Source organism: Suricata suricatta, chromosome 3 (genome assembly GCF_006229205.1).
Source record: "Suricata suricatta isolate VVHF042 chromosome 3, meerkat_22Aug2017_6uvM2_HiC, whole genome shotgun sequence".
Classification (NCBI taxonomy): domain Eukaryota; kingdom Metazoa; phylum Chordata; class Mammalia; order Carnivora; family Herpestidae; genus Suricata; species Suricata suricatta.
The window spans coordinates 135,383,755-135,408,423 of NC_043702.1; the positions used below are offsets into that span (position 1 = coordinate 135,383,755).

Genomic DNA, 24,669 nt, shown 5'->3' on the forward strand with positions numbered 1-24,669 from the left:
AGAGATGTGGGTGGAGAAAAGTAAAAGCTAGATTGTGAAATACTAAAATCAGGTCTTTTTTTTTTTTAGGCTTTTTGTTTTTTAATGTCTATTTTTGTGAGAGAGAGACCACACATCCATGCGTGTATGAGCAGGGGAGGGACAGAGAGGGAGAGGGAGAATCACAAGCAGGCCCTGTACTGTCTGCACAGAGCCCGACATGGGACTTAATCCCACTGACCATGACATCATCACCGGAGCTGACATTAAGAGTTGGAAACTTAACCAGCCGAGCCACCCAAGTGCCCTTGGAACCAGGTCTTGCGATTCCACTAGCGGTTTGTTGTTGTTGTTGTTGTTGTTGTTGTTGTTGTTGTTTTGCCTTTCTGGATTAGAATACTTTTTTTCACTAAATCAGGTGTGACTGCTTCCCTTGATTTTATTGTTTTTTATTTTTGTACTTGTGAGTTAATATTTATATAAAATTAATACATGTAGGTAGTTCAAGGAAAATCAGTACTATAAGTTTTATAACAAAAAGTATTCCTTTACTTGTACCCTTCTCACATTGATTCTAGCTCCCTTGAGGCAAAAACTCTCAGTTCTTTTAGTTGTTTCTTATGCAATTTACCTGCATAATTCTAAATAATATACTTCTGTCTTTTGACATTATTGATTTTCCTCTGTGTTATATTAGGATTTAGCTGTTTTATTCATATTCCCCACTCCTGGTCTCCCCACCCTCCTAACAGTTGTATCACAACTTTTCGTTTCAGCTTTCTGATTGCATCTCTACGGAATCAATGTTAAAATATTATTTTATAATTGTATATAGCTGTAAAGTAATTATGTCATTATTACTAGCTAAATTATGTTCGTTGCTGAGCCATAGGTGGTGCTGCATGTATTAGTCAGCTTTTGCAGTTAGCCAGATTTCAGCGGCTAATAACTACATGTATTTCTTGCTCATATTTCAAAAGTTTTGGATCAGTCAAGGCTCTACTGGGTTTGCTAGCCTTGTCTGGGTTCAGTTCATCTCAGTTTCATGTGTCTTCTCATTGTCGTACTGAGATCCCGCCTCAGTGGGTAGGTACTCTCTGGGGCAGAACTAAAGGCAGACAGAATCAGACCCCACACATTCATTTAAAACTTCTGCTTGGATGTAGTATGTGTCACATCTATTCATATTCCTTCACCCAAAAAAGTCACAAGGCCGAACCCCAAGTCTGTATGGTAGGAAGCCCATTCTGATTACTTGGAAGCAATGCAGTGGTGGGAAGGAAATGAATAATTATGTAATTATGAATAATGCAATATATATACCATGGCACAGCATTCTGGTTTTTTAAGGCTAATAGTTGCTTCTTTTTTGGTTTTTATGTGTTGTATCTTCTGTGTTTCTGTCATCAGTTCTTTACTCAAATTGCCCAAAAGAGGTCTTCTCTGCAGATGTGCGGAATCAGTCCCATATTGTTTTAGTGATATCCCTTTTGGAACTCTCCTCTCTTCTTCTCTAATCTGTCATCCTGGGATGATGCTTTAGCTCTGTCCTGGGAGTTTTCTTCCCGTCTCTCCTGGATTCTTCTGCTTTCTGGATCTCGGGTCTTTATCTTTTATTGTTTACTTCCTTGTTTGGATGAAGTGTCTCCTACAGTAGCTTCCTTTTTTATTTGTTTCGCAGTTTTGATGGTGCACTTCTTTCAGTAGCTTCCTGAGAAAGGTAAACATTTTGAGATCTTGTTGAAAATGTTTTATCTAAGTTTTTGGCATATTCCACATGCTTAGTAAATATTTGATGAACTAATGAATGATTAGAAGCAGTATAATTGTGGTGAGCTAGACTACATGGGTTCAGGTCTTCGCACTGTCATTTCCTAGGCATGTGACTTTTGTCACGTTTATTCTGTGTCCCAGTTTCCTAATGTGTGAAATGCGGATTATGGTGGTACCTGGGTCAGCGTTGTTTTGAGGATAATGTTAATGTGTGTGAAGTCCTTAAACAATATCTGACACACACGGAATAGACTGTTACCTTTCACATCAGTGAAAAATAAGAAAAACGAAAGTTTTTATTTTGCCTTCACTCATTCCTTCTTCTCTCTTCTTGTTTTCTTTATGTAGATTCAAGTTTCTGATTTATATTATTTTCCTTCTCTCCAAAGAACTTCTTTTAACATTTTTTCCAAAGTCTACTGACAACAAATTCCCTTCATTTTTGTTTGCCTGAGAAAGTCTTTATTTTTCCTTCATTTTTGAAGGAGAATTTCTCAGGATACATAACTCTAGGGTGGTGGAGCTTTTTTCAAAACACTAAATATTTCACTCCACTCTCTTATTGTTTGCATGGTTTCTGAGGAGGAATCAGATGGAATTCTTATCTTTGTTTATAAGAAGGCAAAATAAAAACTTTCATTTTCTTATTTTTCACTGATGTGAAACAGTCTGATTTTTTTCCTCTTTTAGGATTTTTCTTTGTCTTTGACTTTTTATCATTTGAAAATAATGTGCCTAGGTGTAGGGGTTTTTTGGCATATATATATATATATTTTTTTTTTTTTTTTAGTTTAATTTATTATGAGAGAAAGTAAGAGCAGGGGAGTGCTGGGCAGAGAGTGAGAACCCCAGGGAGGCTCCTCAACATCAGCACTGAACCCATCACGGGGCTTGAACCTGTGAACCATGAGATCATGACCTGAGCCGAAGTCAGATACTTAACTGACTGAGCCACCCAGGCACCCCTGGCATTTATCTTGCCTGGTGTTCTCTGGCCTTCCTGGATCTGTGGCCTGGTGTTCAGCATTCATTTGGGAGAAATCCAGTCATTGTTTTACATTCTTCTGTACCTTCTTTTGTTTCTTCTCCTTCTGGTGTCCCCATTATGCATATGTTACACTTCTTGTAATTTTTGCACAGTACTTGGATATTCTGATTAGTTTTTGTTCTCTTTGCTTTTTAGTTTTTGAGGATTCTATTGGATATATCCTCTAGCTCAGAGATTCTTTGCTTAGCTGTATCCAGGCCACTATTAAGCCCACCAAGGCATTCTTTATTTCTGGTGGGTTTTTTTTGGTCTCTAGCATTTTTTTTTTTTTTTGGTTCTTCCTTAGGATTTCTATCTCTCTACTTACATTGTGCATCTGTTCTTGTTACTGTCCGTTTTATTTATTAGAGTCTTTAGCATATTAATCATGGTTGTTTTAAATTCTTAGCCTGATAATTTCAATATCCTTACCATGTTTGGTTCCAATAACTACTCTCTTCAAATTGTGCTTTTTGCCCTTTGGTATGCTATGTAATTTTTACTGATAGCTACACATCATATACCAGATAAAGGGAACTGCTTTAAATAGTCCTTCAGTAATGTGCTGGAGAGGCGTGGGGGAGGGGAAGGGCTCTCTAGTCCTTTGACTAGGTCTCAGTCTTTATTGAGTCTATGCCTCTGGACTGTGAATCTCACAAGTGTTTCTGTGTTTTTCTCCTCCCTGCTTAGGTGGAGTTGGATGTTTAGAGTGGACTGGATTTAGGGCCCAGCAGGTTAGGCTCTGGGTAACTAGTTATCCCCAAAGAACAGGCCTCATTAAGAACAGAGTACTGAGGCGTATTTTAGAAGGGTTCATTTCCCCCTCCAGAAGTCGGAGGGCATTTTTGTCTGAAAGTTACTTTGGGAACCTCAAAGCTCCTGGAGGTAAATCTCACAATGTTCTGTACCTTCCCCATAATGAGTAGATGCCCCTGGAGTTTTTAACTCTGTGTTGTCTGCACCGAGGCTTCAGCAGTTTGTCATCATAGTCCAGTTTTGCGGCCTGGCTCTGGTTCCTGGGGTGGTTTCCCTTGTGAAGCTCGACTCTAGGAAGTCCAGTCACCTGTCTCTCTACTCTTGGGGGCAGTGGTTTGCCCTGCATCCTCCCCTCTCTTACGGATCCAAGAATAGTTGACATTTCAATCTTTTCAGCATTTTGCTTGTTGTTAGGATGGAGTGTCAACTTCCAATCCCCTTATATATGGAACTGGAAACTCGAAGCCCACTTAACTTTTCAAGGTCACTTTTTCCCTGGAATGCATCATGCATGTACTAGATGTTTCCTATGAGAACTTTCCATCTTTCAAATAATAAACTTCATATGGTGTGTGTTTTAGTTTACAGAGTATTTTGACTCATTTTCCCAACAATCCTGTAAATAGATGCTCTCCTCATTTTACAGACAGGGATGAAGTCAGAGCTGTCACATACGTGTAAGTGTTGAGTGGAAATGGGGGTCTGAGAGAGTGTTTTTTTGCCACTGGATTTAAGAAGGATACACAATTTCCAGTTGACCCTGCTAGTGTTATGCTATGATTTGCAATACTTTCTTTTACAAAATACTACTAAAAGGCAACTCTACACATGACCTTTGCAAAGATCACTGGACAGCAGTCATAGGAATAAAATGTCTAGAACACAAATAGTTTACACTGACAGTTCAGTTACATTGATGTAGTATGGCGTCCCAGGTCTTCCAGTTCGCTACCCATGCAGCCACCTTCACCCCCAGCCTGCCAGAACATTGTGTTTCCATGAGCAGATGAAGTGCTTACACATTCATAGACTGAGACGCCAAGAATTCAGTTGGGTTCTCTCATTGCTCCAAGCAGATTTCTGCCCTCTCAGCCATGACATCTCAGGCTGGGCCTTGAATACTGATGGCAAGCCTTTTATTATTAATCAGGGATTGGTATGAATTAATTTAGGAACATGAGGGAAATGAGAGCTTAAAATTAGAATCAAACTTAACATCCTAAATAAAATAAATGGTATTGCTTCATGACTTTTAAGGCTCTAACAAATAAAACAACAACTTGTTAAGCCTTGATGATGGGCTAAAAGTATGAAATGTCAGAAATAAATTGCTAGCAAAATACTTTTACCCCTTTATTTAAAAAGAAAGACATTTCCCTGCTATAATAAGTTGGGTGACAATTACAGTTTTGAAAGGACATCCAGTTCTTTGTGTCTATCTATTTGATATTTGAGCTTGAGAGATTTCATTACTGATTGCCTAGGATTCTTTGGGGTGGTATATGACTTGATTTAAAATGTTCATCCAGCAACTTCAACCCAATTTCATTCTTGCCCTTAGATGACTAAAAATTACATTTATTATACTTAAAATTTGCTATAAGCACATAAAGAAATTTAATTGTCATAAAATGATAAGTCATAGTCATAGAAATTTAACTTATAGTCATAAATGATATGCATTTCTACATAGTGAAATAAACAGTCATATATTGCTGGAAATATATATGTGTGTATGTATTTAGATCTATAACTATCATGGGACATGAACATATATGTAAAATGCTTTTAAATGAAATAATCATATTTTATAATGAAGTTAATTTATTATGGATAAGTATAGTTCCTGGTATGTATATATATCTTTTATTCATTCAAGTTGTAATTACTAATATAGTAAGGCATATATTTTTAATTTGAGAAAATTGCATGGTGTTTCCAGCTGACATAATAATTAGGACATTGTATTTCCCATAACAGAAGAAGGTTTTTGTAATTACATTTTTCTATACCATTCTCCATTTTTATCGATTCTTTCAAATGCTTTGAAGGAAGTTACCTTTCTCTTCATTCCTTTCCCTTCTTGCTGTGTTTTAAATTTGTGGCTCTTATCACAATATAACTTACATGCTCTTGCCCTAGAAACTGCTAAAAATTTGGTAAAACTGAGAATATTAACCTAACAGAAAGTTTAAGAAGCAGAGTCCATACACTGAGGCTAAATTTATGCTTTTCTTTAAGATTAGAGAAAAGGACAAAATGTATCTTTTTAATAACTCTCTGCATTTGAGTATGTGCTATGTTGGTTGTACATTTGGTTTACATAGTAATTTGCAGGAACTTGTTCATTCACACTAATAATGAGAAATGCGTTCTGAACTGTCACAGTAGTCTCATTTGCATTAATGCTGGCAGCACTATTTCAAAATCTAGCCTCACTTTACATCAGAAACTCGGTTTTAATACAAAATCAGAAAAATAGTAAAAATAGTTTAAATCTTCGGAGCTTTTTGGCAACTTACTTTTTACTTAGTTTTTATTGCGGTAAAGTATACGTAACATAGAACTTACCATCTTGACCATTTTTAAGTGTACAGTTTTGTGGCACTAAGTTATGTTTGCATTGTTGTACAACTGCCACCACCATCCATCTCCAGAACTTTTTCATCTTCCCCAGCTGACAGTCTTTCCTCATTAAACACTAATTCCCCATTCTCTCCCTGATCCCCACTCCCCAATCACCTTTCTACTTTGTATCTTTGGGAATTTGACTACTTTAGCTATCTCATGTGAATGGAATCACAAATATTTGTCCTTTATGACTGGCTCATTTCACTTAGCACGATGCTTGCTTTATCGATATCTACCCATCTTTCTATCCATCAATTTATCTATCTCATTTTTAATGCATTTCAGAGTATTTTGCTTCCATCTAAATGCTTCAGTATCATTTCATTAACTGGAATTCAGTGTTAGTTTGATTTTTAGGATAGCATTTACATACAGTGAAATGCACAAATCTTAACTGCACATTCAATTTAATTTTGATAAATGCATATGCCACTGAAGTTCCTGTCAGGATATAGGACATTACTGTCACCCCCAGAAAGTTCCCTCATGCCCCTTCCCAGCTGATCTGTTCTTCTAATTCCACAAAAGTCACCACTGTTCTAACACTTTTTCTACCATAGATTGATTTTATGTGTTCTATAACTTTATATAAATGGAATCATAATACTTTCGGTGTAAGTTTTCTCCCATTTAGTGTGATGTTTCTGAGATTCATCCATTTTGTTGTGTAAATCAATTCTTCCTTTTTTTTTATATTGCTGAATAATATGCCCTCGAAATAATGTATCATTACTTATCCATTGTCTTGTGATGGACACGGGGGATGTTTTGATGACAACTTGTTACTGCTGTTATTACTTATTTTATACAGGATAAAGTAATACCTCCTTTACTTATTTCTTCACTCTTAAGTCACTGCCAGTATGGCTTAGTAACTCCTTGTGAAAAGATGTTTTTTAAAAAGTGTATTTAAAATCCTTCTCAATTCCCTGATAACTCAGCAACACCATTTCTCATTACCTTAGAGCTTAGCCCGTGAAAGAGATCATGTAGTTGCTCATTTTAAATATGTATCACATATACTGATGAGTGGTGGTGTTCTTAATGCTGGTAAATAAATTATCCTACAGGGAGCCACGGGCTTCCATGCTAGGTATATTCGGAGACCTTAAACTGCCTCCGGTCCTAATCCTGTATGCAAGTTTTTGAAGGCACATTGTCAGTTAATTATTGAGAGGGAGGTGTTTGAGGCATTTTGTAGTTTCTGGTGCTTGCAGGTGAGGGAATTGCTGGCTACAGCATCCCCAAAAGGTAGAAGATAAGGATAGGATGGAGGAGACAGAGACATGAAAGGCTGTTGGTAGCTGAGGTCAGTCTCTACTACGATTGTCAACTTAAACACTTCTTTTACAGAGTGAAATTCAAATTGATTTGTTTACAGTATTTCTTTTGCACAGAATGGCAAGATGACAACTCTTTCCAATTTAAACATACCAACTTTGCCAGGTTTTTGTCTTTGTATGGTGTATGTTTTGTGTCTGTTCTCAAAATACTGTAAGAACATCAAGACTCATTTTATAATACATTCTCTTCATTTAATATGTGGTATCAGGAGAAAATCTAGTTTTAAAAAATTCTACAGTTTATAAGGACAAGTAACCAAGGATATCAAAGAAGCATTTAAAATATTAAGACCTGCTCTGTATTTTCCAGAAGGTATGAAAGTAATACCACTTAATAGGTTAGCTGCCACCTTGCACTTTCCAAGCACTTAAGAGTCATTCATCTGTCTGAGGTAGGACAGTATCTGCACCCTTGGTTAACAGATGAGAACTCTTTCTTTTTTACCCCCGGTGTGTTACTGTATTTGAATTCCAGAATTAATCCAGAGCTCTCCAAACAGTGCATGTTAGTCTTTTTGTGGCCACAGATTCTTTTTAATAATGGCTTTCCCCTCTAATCTCCTAAATACTTGTAGGATATCTTTCTGGAAAGTCGTTAAAACTAGAAACAAAGATTGTCACCTTTTGTGGTAGCAGTAAAAATACATTTAACTTGAAAATGTGTAGGAGATTATGCCATTTATAGAAGGTAAAGCAATTATTTAAAAAATACATAAGCTACTTTATGAATTTGGATAGTCTTTAAGCAACTGTAAGTTTTATGTGCTTTTAATTCATGATTTTTCCTTGGAGAGCTTATAAATCCTGTATCTAAAATAATTTAATTATTGCATTGTATTGGTCCAGATATGTTTGTGGTTAACAAGGAGAAAGAAAAGAAACTATAGGCGTTTACTTCCTGATTTTGTCTTGAATGGTTATGAGGTTGGCATCTCTGCAAATTACTGTTATGTTATTACTTAGATTAATAATCTTAAATTAGAGCATGTTTATGGGACCTTTGTAATTTGAAGTAGAGAGTTATTGCATTCAGTCTCCTGGTTGTGCTGGCCTTTGTTCTTTTAAGTATAGAACATTTTGAAAGCAAAAATTCCAAAGCTTGATTTATTTTATCTTTGCTTATTTACAAGTAGGTTTAATCTTGCCCTTGTTTTGAGCTTCTTAATACTGCATAAAAAGATTAATCATTAGGTCGTCTTAATGTAGATATCTTCAGCACTTCTACAGAAAGCCATTGTCAGGGAATTCATTCTAATTCAAGGTTAATTAGTGTACCATTAAAATAATGTGTTACAAAAATTAATTACATTACAGGTCAAAAAACATATTAAAAAGCATAGTATAAATGTCTGAGAGCACATCATCCTCTTAAAACATTGCTATACTACTAGTGCTACCGTCTGGAAAATATATCTAAAGTGAAAATCACTACTGAGGTCCAGTCATAGGTGTTTCCCCTAAAGTAAATTTTTGGCACCACATATGGGAAATTTAAAATATATCTCCCATTAACAGTAAAATGTGTTGCTTGTCTGCTTTCCCATTGCAACAGCTAAAGATTTATATATTAGCATTAGTCGATATAACCCTATTGGGTTAAACTTAAGGAGAACTCAGGAACTTGATTGAGAAGTAGAAATTATCTGTACAGTTTGAGGTAAAAGTACTAGATATATTATTATTATGTTTTCTTAACTGTTAGGTATTTTGGTTGGTGCTCTGTGTAAGTATATCACACAACATTTTAACTTGTTAATAGTTTAACTTCATAGCCATGAAACGTACACTTAAAATTAGAATGAAGATAGAGACTTTGAAATTCTGATTCTTTTAATGAAAAAGCTATGAAACAGTTAAATAGAACTATAGAGAACTTTATACATTGGTATTTTCCCTCAAGGGTCCTATTAGAATATCTGATTGTCCATATTAAAGGTTTTGGAATTCGTGCCTTAGTAACAGCAGGTCAATACACATTAAGAGCTACAGACATTTTAACATAGAAGACTCTTTACTCAACAATACATTTTTTACTTGGTTTTTAGAACTGTCTTCATTAAACAAAATTCTTAGTGGGCTCTGAACAAAATAGTTTACTATAACAAATTGTGAATAATTTGCACCCACATTTAAAAATTTTCTTCTTTCCTGCCTCTTTGGGTTTTGTGTAAGCCTATAAGAAAACATTCACAGGTAAATAAAAATAAATTGAGTAAATTAAAGAAAAAAGAGAAGGATAATTTATGGTAAGACAGTAATAGTAGGAAACTTAACACCCCACTTACATCAATGGATAGCTTTAGGCAGAAAATCAATAAAGAAGCAGTATCTTTGAATGACACATTATACCAGATGGCTATAATAGATATATATACAGAACATTCCATCCAAAACCAACAGAATGCACATTCTCTTCAAGTGCACATGGCACACTCTCCAAAATAGATCCCGTGTTAAGCCACAAAGCAAGTCTCGATTAATTTAAGAACACTTTTCTGATCACAATAGTATAAAACTAGACATCAATTACAAGAAAAAAACTAGAAAAATCACAAACACACGGAGTCTAAACAACATAATACTAAACAGGCAAAGTGTTAACGAAGTCAAAGAAGAAATTTAAAAAATACATGGAGACCAATGAAAATGAAAACACAAATGTCCCACATCTTTTGGATGCAGCAGGAGCAGTTCTAAGAAAGACATAAGGGCAATAAAGCCCTGACTCAAGAAACAAGAAAACACTCAACTAAACAGCCTAACTATACACCTAAAAGAACTAGAAAAAGAAGAACAAACTAAGCCCAAGATGAATAGAAGAAAGGAAATAATAAAGAGCAGAGCCAAAAGAAATGATCTGTTGACCTAAAGACAAAAAAAGGGAAAAAAATAAGTAAATAAACCCCTCCAAAAATAAGGCAAGAAATAAAAGTAACAATTGACACCACAAAAATACAAAGGATTTTAAGAGACTGCTATGAAAAATTACATGCCAACAAATTGGCCAACCTAGAGAAGGTGGATAAATTCCTATAAAAAGCATACACTCTTCTAAAATTAAATCAGGAAGAAATAGAAAATCTGAAACTCTAGTAACAAAATTGAATTGGTGATCAAAAAACTATGAAAAAAATAAAGTGCAGGACCAGATAGGTCCACAGGTGAACTCTATCAAACATTTAAAGAAGAGTTCATTCCTATTGTCCTTAAACTATTCCAATAAATAGAAAAGGAAGGAAAGCTTTAAAAACATTCTACAAGGCCAGTGTTATCCTGACACCAAAATTAGAGACACCACCAACAAAGAAAACTATAGGTCAATATTCATGAACACAGATGTAAAAATCCTCAACAAAATGAGTTTAGGGGGGGAAATACCTCAACATAATAAAAAAGCATATATGAAAAACTGAACAGCTAACATCATATTCGGTGGTGAAAAACAGAGTTTTTCCTCTAAGGTTAGGAACAAGACAAGGATGTCCACTCTCACCACTTTATTCAACATAGTACTGGAAGTCTTATCCATAGTAATCAGACAAGAAAAAGAAATAAAAGGCATCCATATTGGTAAGGAAGAAGTTAAACTGTCACTATTTGCAGATGATACTATACATAGAAAACCCTAAAGCCTCCACAAAAAAAAAAAAAAGAAACATTAGAACTGATAAATGAATTCAATAGCATTTCTCTATACTAGTAACAAAATAACAGAAATTAAGAAATAATTTTATTTACAATTACACCAAAAATAATAAAATACCTAGGAATAAACTTAACTAAGGAAGTCAAAGGAAGACCTATACTCTAAAAGCTTTAAAACATTGATGAAAGAAATTGAAGACAACACAAATGAAAAGATATCTCCTGCTTATGGATTGGAAGAATCAGTATTGTTAAAATGTTCATACAGTCCAAAGCAATCTACAGATTCAGTGCAATCCCTATCAAAATACCAACAGTATTATTCACAGAATGAGAACAAATAATTCTAAAATTTGGATGAAACCACAAAAGAATCCAGATAACCAAAGCAATCATGAGAAAGAAAAAATGCAGATATCATAATTTTAGATTTCAAGATATACTACATAGTGGATTATTGAAAACAGTGTGGTATTGGTACAAAATAGACACATAGATCAGTAGAATAAAGAGCCCAAATATAAACCCATGCTCATATAGTCAATTAACCTATGACAAAGACAAAACTATCCAATAGCAAAACTATCCAATATCCATTCAGTAAATGGTGCTGAGAAAAGTAGACAGCTACATATAAAAGAATGAAACTACCATTTTCTCACACCATCCACAAAATTAAATTCAAAATTAATTAAAGACCTAAATGTGAGATCTGAAATCATAAAAACTTAGAAGAGAACACAGGCAGTAATTTCACTGACATCAACCATAGCAACATTTTTCTAGATAAGTCTCCTAAGGCAAGGGAAACAAAAGCAAAGATAAATTATTGGGACTAGAGCAAAACAAAAAGCTATAGAAAGCAAAGCAAAACAATAAGGCAACCTACTGAATGAGAAAAGATTTCTAAGTCATATATCCAATGAGGAGTTGATATACAAAATATATAAAGAACTCATATACCTGAACACCAAAAAAATAAACAGCCCAATTAAAAAGTTGGCAGAGGACCTAAATAAACATTTTTCCAAAGACATATAGTATAGATGGCCAATAGATACATGAAAAGATGGTCAGCATCAATAATCATTAGGAAAATTCAAATTAAAATCACAATGAGATGTCACCTTACAACTGTCAGAGTGGCTAAAAAATTAAAAAAAAAACACATAAGAAAAAATAAGTGTTGTTGAGGATATGGAGTAAAAGAAACCTTCCTGCATTGTTGGTGGAATGTAAATTGGTGCAGCTACTGTGGAAAACAGTATGGAGTCTCAAAAAATTAAAAGTAGAAATACTATATTATCCAGTCATTTCCCTATTGGGTATTTACTCAAAGAAAATGAAAACACTAATTTGAAAAGGTATATGCACCCCTATGTTTATTGCAGAATTATGTACAATAGCCAAGATCCGGAAGCAGCCTAAGTGTCCATTGATAGATGAGTGGATAAAGAAGGTGCAGTGTATCTATAAGTACACACACACAAGTATTATGCTCTTGTATAAAAAAGATGAGATCTTGCCATTTGGCAAAGCAATATGGATGGACCTAGAGGATATTATGCTAAGTGAAATAGATCAAACTAATAAAGACAAATATCATACAATTTCACTCATGTGGAATATAAAACAAAACAAATGAGTAAACAAAAGGCAGATTCAGACCTATAAATAAAGAAAACTGATGGCTGTCAAAAGGAAGGGGGATGGGGTTATGGGGAAAATGGGTGAAGAGATACAGGGTTTCAGTTATAGAATAAATAAATCACACGAATAAAAGGCACAGCATAGGGAATATAGGCAGTGATCTTGTAATAGCATTGCATGGTGACAGATGGTAGTTTTGCTTGTGGTGAGCACAGCATAATATCATAGAGAAGTTGAATCAGTGTGTTGTAACCTGAAACTAATGTAACATTGTATGTCAACTATAGTCAAGTAAGATAAAATAAGTAAAAACACAATTCTCAACCAAACAAAAAAGAAGTACATTTTATGTGGCCTCATAGCTGGATTAAGAAATTCATTTATCTCAATTTTTGTGTTTTTAGGGCAGAACTCTACTCCATTGGGCATGTGATCGAGGACATAAAGAACTAGTCACAGTCTTGCTACAATATAGAGCTGATATTAATTGCCAGGTAAGAGTGATAAGGGAGCTTCTTAAAAAAATGGAGGTAAAATCCACACATCATAAAATTCACCATATTAAACACTTTAAAGTGTACAATTTATTGGCATTCATACACTTAACAGTGTTGTGTGACTGTCACTACATTTTTGTTTCACGTTTTCATCACCCCAAAAGGAAACCTTGTACCTATTAAGCAGCCACTCCCTGTTTCCCCCTCATTACAGACCTTGCCAACAACTAATCTTTCTGTTTCAATGGATTTGCCTATTCTGGATTTTTCATGTAAATGAAATCATAAAATATGTAGCCTTTGTGTCTGGCTTCTTTCACTTAGAATAATGTGTTCAAGGTTTATCTATGTAGCAGGTAACTACTTCATGTTTTATGGCTAAATATTACAACATTGTATGGATCATACCACATTTTGTTTATCATTTCATCAGCTGATGAACAGTTGGGTTATTTACATTTTTTGGCAATTATGAATAATTGATATGAACAATTCATGCATGAGTTTTTGGGAGCACTTGTTTTCAGTTCTTTGATTCTGTACCTAAGAGTGGAATTTCAGAGTTGTATGCTAATCTGATATTTTTCAGGAACCTATACAAACTGTTTTCTACGGGAATTGCACCATTTTACATTCCCACCAGGAGGGTTCTGATTTCTCTACTGCTTAGCCACATATTTCATCGTGTTTGATTTTGATTTACATTTCCTTAACAACTAATGATATTGATATCTTTTCATTTACTTGTTAACAATTTCTGTATTTTTTTTGGGAAAATGTCTGTTCAAGCCTCTCACCATTTTAAAAATTGAGTTGCTTATCTTTTTGTAAAGATGAAGAGGGTTTTTTTTATATATCCTGGATAGTAGACCACTGCCGGATACATGATTTGCAGATACCTTCTCCATTTCTGTGGGTTATCTGTTCACTTTTTTGATAGTGTCATTTGGTACACAGGTTTTTAATCTTGTTTTAGTTCAGTGTATCTGTTTTTTCTTTTGTTGGTTGGGCTTTTGGTGTCATACTTGGGAAACCATTGCCAAGTAGATCATTAAGATTTATCCTTCTGTTTTCTTTTTTTTTTAATTTTAAATGTACATAACATAAAATTTATCATTTTAACCATTTTTAAGTATGCAGTTCTATGGCATTAAGTACACATTGTTCAACTATCAGCACCATCCATCTCCAGAATCTTCTTCCTCAGCTGAAACTCTGAAGTCATAACTAACTCCCCGTTCCCCAAGTTCTTGGCAACCGCCATTCTACTTACCTCCTTCATGAATTTGACTATTCTAAGTACCTTATGTAAGTGGAATTATATAATTGTCTTTGTGACTGACTTACTTCACTTAACATAATATTTTCAAGGATCGTCCATGTTGGTAGCATGTGTCAAAACCTCCTTTCTTTTTCTATGTATATATATCTCTCCTTTCCTTTTCTATATATATATCTCTCTATATTTGTTTATCCAAATATTCATCTATAGACACTTGAGTTGCTTTACTCTTTTATTGCGATTAATATTGCTATAAACATAGGTAGCAAATTTGAGTCCTTACCTTCATATCTCTTGAGTATATACCCAGAACTGGATTTGCTGGGTCATAAGGTAATTCTTTATTCTTTATTGAATATTTTAAGGACTCACCCTACCATTTTACACAGTGGCTGCACCATTATATGTTTCCATCAGCCATGCACAAGGGTTCCAATTTCGTCACATCTTTAGCAACACTTGTTATTTTTTGTATTTTTCATAATAGGCATTGTAATGAGTGAGAAATGGTGTCTCATTGTGGTTTTGATATGCATTTCCCTAATGACTGGTGATGTTGAACGTCTTTTCATGTGATTATTGGCCGTTTGTATATCACTTTGTTTACGTGCTTTGCTGTTTTTAAATTGAGTTGGTTGTATTTTTATTGTTAAGTGATAAGAATTCTTTATATATTCCGGATGTCAGTCCCATGTCAGATAAATGATTTACAAATATTTTCTCCCATTCTGTGAATTGTCTTTCACTTTTTTTTTAAGGGTGCTTTGATGCACACAGTTTTAAATTTGATGAAGGCTAACTTTCTCTTTTAATGCCTGTGCTTTTGGTATCATATAGAAGAAATCATTGCCAAATTCCATGTTTTAAAGCTTTTTCCCTATAATTTCTTCAAGAGTTTTATAATTTCAGCTCATACGTTTAGGTCTTTGACCCATTTTGAGTTAGTTTTTGTGTCTGGCATAAAGTAGGGGTCCAGTTTCATTTCTTGCATATGAATAGTCAGTTTTTTCAGCACCATTTGTTGAAATGTCTTTTCCCCATAGGATAGTCTTGGAACCCTTGTCAGAAGTCATTTGATCATATCTTTAATGGTTTAGGCTTTCTGTTCTGTTCTGTTCTTTTGGTCTAGATTTCTGTCTTTATGCCATTACCACAGTGGTTTGATTACTATAGCTTTGTAGTAAAATTTGAAATCAGGAAGTGTGAGACCTCCAGCTTTTTTTTTTTTTTTAATTTATTTATTTAGAGGGCATATGTGCCCATGTGTGAGCAAGGGAGGGGTAGGTTGAAATATAGAATCCCAAGAAGACTTCACACTAACAGTGTGCAACCTTATACCATGAACTGAACCATGAGATCATGACCTGAGCCAAAATCGAGTTGGATGCTTAACTGACTGAGCCACGTAGGCACTCCTTGTTTTTCTTTTTTCAAGACTGTTTGACTATTGTGGGTTGCTTGATGGGATGAATTTTTTTTTTTTTCTGCAAGAAAATGTCATTGGGATTTTCACAGGGATTGCGTTGAATCTGTAGATCATTTTGGGGAGTATTGGCATCTTACTATTAAGTCTTCCAATCTGTGAGATGTTTCCCTATTGGTGTCTCGAAATTATTTAGGCAGCGTTTTGTGGCTTTTAGTATATATTTCTTCCACCTCCTTGATAAAGTTTGTTCCTAAATATTTTTTTCTTTTTTGATGCTATTGTAAATGAAACTGTTTCCTAAATTTCCATTTTGGAGTGTTCATTGTTCATGTTCAGAAACACAGTTGATTTTTGCAGGTTTTTGTATATCCTGCAATTGTGCTGAATTAGTTTATTAGTCCTTACAGTTTTTTGTAGAATCTTTAGGGTTTTTTATTTCTTCTTTTACAATTTAGTTTCCTTTTCTTTTCTTTTTTTAAAATAATCTCTACACCCAACGTGGGGCTCAAACTCATGACCTCAAAATCAAGAGTCTTGCACTATAATGAATGAGTCAGCCAGGCACCTTGGGATTCCTTTTATTTATTTATTTTTTTTTTTGCTTAATTGAGCTAACCAGACCTTCAGTACTGTGTCGATAGAAGTAATATAAGTGGGTATCCTTGTTTTCTTCTAGGTATTTGCTTTTTAATTTAGTGTATTATATATAAAATGCTTTTCTTTATATAACATTTGTTGCTATATATATCCATTCTGGTCCAACTCCCTTGGCCTTATGCACTCCTCCTGGCTCTTTTCATTAAGTCTGAAATTTTTAGTTCTAACCACACTCTCCATTTCATCTAAACCTCTTACTTGACCTAAAAGAAATCTTTAGTTTCTCTGCTAACCCACCTTCTTCCACTTCAGTTCATTTTATCCATTCTCATACTGTTATTCTCATCCTCATCTCCATTCCCTGTTTTTCCACTGTTACAGCCACCTGAAAAAAGCCTAAATCTGATTAATCCAATCACCTGCCTTTTGCATGTATACACCTAGTCTCTGGGCAAAGCTAGGGAAAAAAATTATGCAATGCTGATACTATCATGAATCATGGTATCCATCTTTAATTTTGCCTGAAAAGTCTTCTGGTCCTTTTCATTCTCAGATTATCTCTCATTTCACTGAGAATAGAAGAAATCTTTATCACCAACTCAGATCTCAGTCAGTAGGTCCAAAAACATGGAACTCTTCTTAGCTATCCATCAAACATTCCCAGGTCCCAGCATCTCACACTGAACCTACTGTCTCTTAACAACTGCCACTACCCCTCCCCGTAACTGACACCATCATCCACCCAGTTTTCCAGGAATCATCCTTGATTCTTCTCAGTTTTCACACCCGTTCAAGTCTATCTACCCACTTCTCTGTTTCAGCACTTCTGGTACACTAGTTTAGGCTTCTTAAATTATTTCAGCAGCTCTGAACTATCTTTCTCCTTCTAATCTTGATATCCTTTATCCTTTCATCTGGACAGCCTTTTTAAAATGCTAATTTGTAGGTGTTTTCTTATTTACTTTTGTTTTCCTAAAATAAAATCTAAGTTTAATATGCTCTGTAAAACCCTTCATGATCTTATATTCCACTATTTTCTCAGTTCTTATGACCTTCCCTAGTAGGCTATGCTCCACTCCTTTGAAGGACTTGACATACTGCTCATCTCTTGGCCTTTTTATATGCTGTTTCATTTGTTCTTCATTCTCCTTCCCAGGCCTCAGTTTATACATTACTTCCTCCAGGAAGCCTTCCTTCACTCCAACCAGTTAGAAATCCCCAATAGTTTATAGCTCCTTTAAAAAAAAATTTTTTTTTTGTTTATTTTTGAAATAGAGACAGAGCATAAGCAGGGGAGGGGCAGAGAGAGAGGGGGAGATACAGAATCTGAAACAAGCTCCAGGCTCTGAGCTGTCAGCACAAAGCCTGACATGGGGCTCAAACTTGGAAACAGCGAGATCATGACCTGAGCCAAAGTCGGATGCTTAAGTGACTGAGTCACCCAGGTGGCCCTGTAGCTCCCCGTTCTTAAGCTCATCAAAAAGTTACCACAGTACAATCTCTTTGTATTATAATTGGCTGATTACATGTCTGTATTCTCAACACTATCATATATAGGTACCACAATTTAGTTGTATCACTAGTGCCTCAAATAATATCTGACATAAGGTAGATGCTCAGTAATTACTGAATAAAGTCACATTGGTTTATAAAGAAAATGTTAGAAAAATAGAACCTGAGTACCAGGAAGAACCGAGCATTTACCAGAGCTTTTTGGGTATCCTTGTTTTTTTATCAGAAGAAATAACCTCTTTCCCCATTAGATATGTATACATTCTTCTTGGACCAGTTCCCTAGCTTTGAGTTATAGTTTAGATCAGAGCCTTATGCCATAAACTTGCTTGACATATATATATTTTATTAATTTTTTCACTTAATAGGTAGTATGTATTAAAAAAAAAAAAAAAAACCTGGGGCACCTTGGTGGCTCAGTTGGTTGAGCACCTGACTCTTGATTTGGCTCAGGTCAGGTCTTGATCTCATGGTTCATGGAATTGAGCCCCATGTTGGGCTCCGTGCTGCCAGCACAGATCCTACTTGGGATTCTCTCTCTCCTCTCTCTCTGCCCTTCCCCCACTCAACTCATGTTGTTTCTCTCTCTCAAAATAAACTTTTTTTAAAAACAAAAAATCCAAAAGACTTTGTTTTTTAAAAATGTTTGTTTATTTTTGAGGAGAGAGAGAACATGAGTAGTTTTAGATGTATAAAAGCATGTACCGTAGGACAATGTGATACAAGCTACACACACTATTCTATAACTTGCTTTATCTTGGAGATTGTTCTAAATCGGTATGTAGATTATGCTGCCTTATCCTTTTTTTAAATGTTTATTTATTGGTGCTGGGGTGGCTCAGTTCATTAAGCATTGGACTTTGCGCTCAGGTCATGATCTCCTGGCTCATGAGTTCAAGCTCCGCTTTGGGTGAGCCCTGCTTCTCTCTCTCTCTCTCTCTCTCTCTCTCTCTCTCTCTCTCTCTCTGCCCCTTGCTCACTTGCATCCTCTCTCTTAGAGTAGAGTAGAATAGAATAGAATAGACTACAATAGAATAAAAGTTTATTTATGTTGAGAGAGAATGTGACTGGGGGAGAGGCAGAGAGAGAGAGAAAGAGAATCCCAAGCAGGCTTCACGCTGCCAGCATGGTGCCCAACTCAGGGCTCCAACACATGAACCATGAGATCAAGAGTCGGACACTTAACTGACTAAGCTACTCTGGCACCCATGCCTTGTTCTTTTAAATGCCTGTGTAATATTCCTTTATAGAACTGTATCATAATATAGCTGGTACCATATAAATGGACCAATGTATTAAACATCCTGTAACCAAGAACCATTTGTATTTCATTTTCTGTGAAACACCTGTTCATATTTTTTGCTCAGTTTCCCACTGGAAATTTGTAGGAACATTTTATGTGTTAAGGATAATGGGCACTTTGTCATATAAATATTAAAAATCTCCCCTTGTTTCTTTCTCATACCTTCATCATTTCATGCTTTCCTTGATCCATCTAGAATTAATTTGTCACATGTATGTAATACACATTTTATTTTTGTCCAGATGGTGCCAACTTTATTTTTGTGTAGACGATTAGTATTGTTCAGTAATGTTTGTTGAATCTTTCCTCTACTGATTTGAAGTATCTTTTTTCTTTCCTTCATATTCTCACTTCCTCTGTGTATACCTGGGCTGTTTCCTATTCCATTGCTCTATCTTTCTGTTTATGTACTTGTGCTATGATAGTTTAATGGTATGGCTTCAAATATTTTTTAATATCTGATAGGATAAATTTCTTTACTACTTAACTGAGAATTTTTCTGTGATTTTTACTTGTTTATTTTTCTTTATGAACTTTTAAATCATTATTTCATCCTTTGGTTCCCTTATCCACTATCCTTACAAAAACGATAAAGTTTTGTAAAAAGACATGATAAAGTATCATGTCTTTTATTTGGTTTGTATTGTTTTGGAGGGAAATGTTCCCAAGTTAGGAATAGCCTGAGATTTTCATCTGTGTTTTTCTTACATTATGTTTGGTTAACATAAGACAAACAATTCAAAAACTGCTTTATGTGGCTTTATAGGATAATCTTTACAGAACACCAGCTTTAATGTAAAGTAAAATTCCACGTAGATTTTTTGGATGAATCGGTTAGGACTACGTGCAACCGATGTTTTCCTTGACGTCTTTGTATTCACATGATGGCTTTGTATTGCCCCTAGCCTCGGTTTTCCTGTTATTGACATTCCTGATCCACATGATCTAGCTTCAGTTAAGGGAATGCTTTTGGCTTTGTTAGTTTGGATTGCTAATATGCTTCCAAATCACAGGGCTTTTGGAGATTAGCTCTCAGAATAGCTTTCCCTTTGTAATTTCTTCTTTGGTTTCGTTATTGAAAACTCTTTTCAAATATAGACAATACAAACATAATAAGTGGAAGGAAAGGTTCATCTCCCTCATGATTCAATCTTCCTTAAACAACATTATTATTGACTGGCCTATTGGTTGCCAAAAAGGAAAATCAATTTTATTAGAAGTATTTTCTTGGCCACAGATCTTGGTACTAACCCAGCAGAGACAGGCTGATGTTATCAACTATCTGAAGACTAATTTTTACCATTAGCCTGAAGCGGAGTAGTAATTAGAGATATGTCAAAGTCTACTCTGTGTTTTTCTGTCATTTTTACCTGTCAGTATATCTCATATATACTTTTATTGCACTGCAGTTTCTACATTCTATGACTGATGGAATTGGAACTTTTAATTTTATTTTATTTTCTAAGAAAGATCCTTTATAGATTTCATTTGTTACCTGGCAGTATTATAGACACAGTTTTCTCTTCCACTGCTTGGGATTGATTTTTAGTTCAACTCTGGAAGTTAGGTTTGTAACTACATTTGAGATTAGGGTATGGGTTAAACACACACACATACACCCCACAGACCTCTTGAATAATTTTGATCTCTCAAGCCCTGGAGAAAGATTAAAACTACTCCCAAAGCACACTGAAAGTCTTTGAATGCTGAAGATTTATTACCAGGTTTTCTGAGATTTATTGTAAGGTAATGTTAAGGAATTCAGCAGGTTGGTTGGGAGCATCTGTGGTGTTAGGTGTTTACACTGTGTAATGCAGTTCAAGAGGAAAACGTTTGTTTGAGTGCTGTGTTTAAGACGTGGCTATTTGTAAATGACCTGGAAGGATAGTTTGTATGATGACATGCAGCACCATGCCCTCTCCATGCGAGCCTCGGTGACTATGTGTTGTAAAAGATTTCAAAAGCATGAGATGTTAACTAAACTTACTATGGTGATCATTTCACAGTATACACAAATATTGAATCTTTATGTTGAATATCTTTGACTAATATAATGTTACATATCAATTATATCCCAGTTTTAAAAAAGAATACTTGTAGAATAAAAGGATAAATGAATGTATCTTAAAAAAAAAGAAATTCTGTATCCATGTATAGTTTTTTTAAAAAAATTTTTTTAATGTTTTATTTATTTTTGGTACAGAGAGAGACAGAGCATGAGAGGGGGAGGGGCCAAGAGAGAAGGAGACACAGAACCGGAAGCAGCTCCAAGGCTCTGAGCTAGCTGTCAGCACAGAGCCTGACGTGGGGCTCGAACCCACGAACGTGAGATCTGACCTGAGCCGAAGTCGGAGGCTTAACCTACTGAGCCACCCAGGCGTCCCTGTATCCATGTATAGTTTTATGAAATAAATAGAAAATGTATTTTTTTTAAAGCAGGGAATAATTGCAAGTCTAGATTTTGCCAGGGTGTTGTGGAACGTAAAGTAGTGACAGTGGCCTCTCTGCCTCAAGCTGACCTGCTGCTCCTGGGCAGGTCTGCTCCTCCTTCCCAAGTCCACCAAGCATAGTGCTGCTAAGAGACTTCTGTACACTGATGTTTATTATGTCACTGGCTTGATCAAAACTCTCTGATACTTGCACTACCCATAGGATAAATACTAAACTCTCTGGAGTTGAATTCACAGTTCTCCATTATCTGAAAGAAAGAGACCCCGAAAAAAGTCATGAGAAAATTATAAAGCAGGAACTAAAACTATAATTCTGTTTATATGTGTGTGTTGGGGGAGGGATAGGATATAAAGCAGTTTTTTAGTGCATACTGTATATCAACCATCTTATGTGTATTGTCTCTTTTAGTCATCACATCTGCCCTGTAATGTAGGTATATTGTTATCTGCATTTTACTGGTGAAGAAACAGGAGGTTGAGAAGTCCTAGAAGTATTAAGTGACAAAGTTTAGATTGACTCCAAAGCTTAAGCTCTTAACCTCTCCACTGTAAAATTTAAGTACATTTTTATTCTCATCTTTATTTTCTCTACTTACATGTGTGTAACATAGTTTAAAAATATTTGGTACACGGGCACCTACCTACCTGGCTTAGTGGTAGAGCATGCAACTCTCGGTTTCAGGGTCATGAGTTTGAGCCCCGAGTTGGGTGTAGAGAGTGCTTAAAATGTTTAAGAAGGTATTTGTTACAATATTGTACATAGAGTAGTTTTTCTTCATCATTTAAAAGAATGGAGACATAAAATAGATTTAGTGAGATACATATAGTAGAAAAATCTTAAGGACACAACTGAATACCAATACCTGTACCCACACTTGTACACACACCTGTGCAACCACCACCTATAGCAAAGTAGAACATTTCCAAAACCCCAGTAAGGTTTGTTTCCTTAAGCAACTTCTGTCCATATCAATCCTCTCACCCCACTCTCAGGGAACTATTCTTCTGACTTCAGTTGTCATCAGTTAGTTAGTTCTACTTCTTCTTGAAATTCAAATATTTACAACATATATATTCTCTTGGATCAGGTTTATTATACTCAGTATAACATTTGCAAGAGTCATCCATGTTACGTATGTCATTTGTTCCTTTATTTTTATTGCTGTATAATGTTTTAATGTTTTATTTAGTGCACTCATATACTACAGTTTATCTGTTTTCCTGTTGATGGACATTTAGTTTTTAGATTTTTTCCTTCAGTTTTAATAAATATTGGCTATTGTGAAAAAAGTGGCTATACACACTTCACATGGGCATATACACATATATTTTCATTTCTCTTGGATATATACTTAGGAGAAGAATTGTTGGAGCATAGGTAACTCTGTGTTTAACCTTTTGAGGATGCTTATAGTTTTCAAAGGGACTTCCCACTAGCAGTGCATGAGAGTTCCGGTTTTCCTTTGTCCTTGCCAACACTTGTTACTATCTGTCTTTTATTTTATAGCCCCTTTAGTGTCTCTCATCGTGGGTTTGATTTTCATTGTCCTAATTGTTACTGATGTTGAGGATTTTTTTCTGTGTTTATTGGCCACTTTGTATGTTCTTTGGGAGAAATGTATATTCAGATCATGTGCCCACTTTTTTTTAATTGGGTGGAGGAAAAAAGCCATGGAAAGCATGGTAAGTGTTTTTAGAGGCAAAATACCTTAAGGGAATGGACTCAGGGCCAGCCCTGTTGAAGCAAATTATCATTTGTGTCTCGTGTTGCCATCCCCTCCTCTCTCAAGGAGAGTGGGTGAAAGCAGCTTTGGAAGGACCAACAGTGGTAACCTCAGAGGGAAAATATGTCATAACAGAAGCCTGAAGGGTGTGAGTGCAAGGAAGGAGGTTGAGGACTTTACCCAGGCAATGATATTAATAGTGGGATAAATGAGGTGACTGCCTGAATCGGACCTTTTATTTTGTTTTTGGCAATTTTCTTTTAATCTCCCTAGTGTCATTAATTAAAAGGGACCCCCAAAGAAAAGGGACTAGGGTAGTTTTATGGACTCACCTAACTCTGTAGGGTGTCTCTGCTTCAGACAATGAGAGCAGATTAATATTAATAATGTCTGGCCCCGTTTTTATTTATTTATTTATTTTTTAATAGTTTATTGTCAAATTGGTTTCCATACAACACCCAGTGCTCTTCCCCACAAGTGCCCTCCTCCATCACCACCACCTCTTTTCTCCCCTCCCCCTTCCCCTTCAACTCTCAGTTCATTTTCAGCATTCGATAGTCTCTCAAGTTTTGCATCCCTCTCTCTCCCTAACTCTCTTTCCCTCTTCCCCTCCCCCTGGTCCTCCATTAGGTTTCTCCTGTTTTCCTGTTAGACCTATGAGTGCAAACATATAGTGTCTGCCCTTCTCTGCCTGACTTATTTCGCTTAGCATGACACCCTCAAGGTCCATCCACTTTCCTACAAATTGGCCCCGTTTTTAAAATGTGGTTGTCTCTTTATTACTGAGTTGTGAGCGTTATTATGTATTCTGAATATAAGCCCCTTATCATGTATGTGATTTGCAAATATGTTCTTCCATTGAGGGGGTTGTCTTTTTACTGGCTTAATAGTATTTTTTAAAGCCCAAAAAGTTTTAATTCTGATGAAGCCCAGTTTAGCTAGTTTTGTTTTGTTTGTGGTTTTGGTGTCATTTCTAAGAAACTGTTGTTTAATCAGAGACCATAGTGATTAAGCCTTTTTCTTCTAAGAGTTTTACAATGTCATCTCATATGTTTAGGTTTTTTTTTTTTTTTT

The 24,669-nt window shown here is 35.4% G+C and overlaps 1 protein-coding gene across 1 annotated transcript in view; it reads left to right on the forward strand.

The window, feature by feature from the left end:
* The window catches only part of ACBD6 (acyl-CoA binding domain containing 6), a 196,599-nt gene that overhangs the window by 92,571 nt on the left and 79,359 nt on the right, over positions 1-24,669 (forward strand). The window contains exon 6 of the mRNA XM_029935263.1: positions 13,209-13,298. Within this exon, the coding sequence (XP_029791123.1) occupies positions 13,209-13,298 (90 nt within the window). The remainder of the gene's footprint in view (positions 1-13,208; positions 13,299-24,669) is intronic.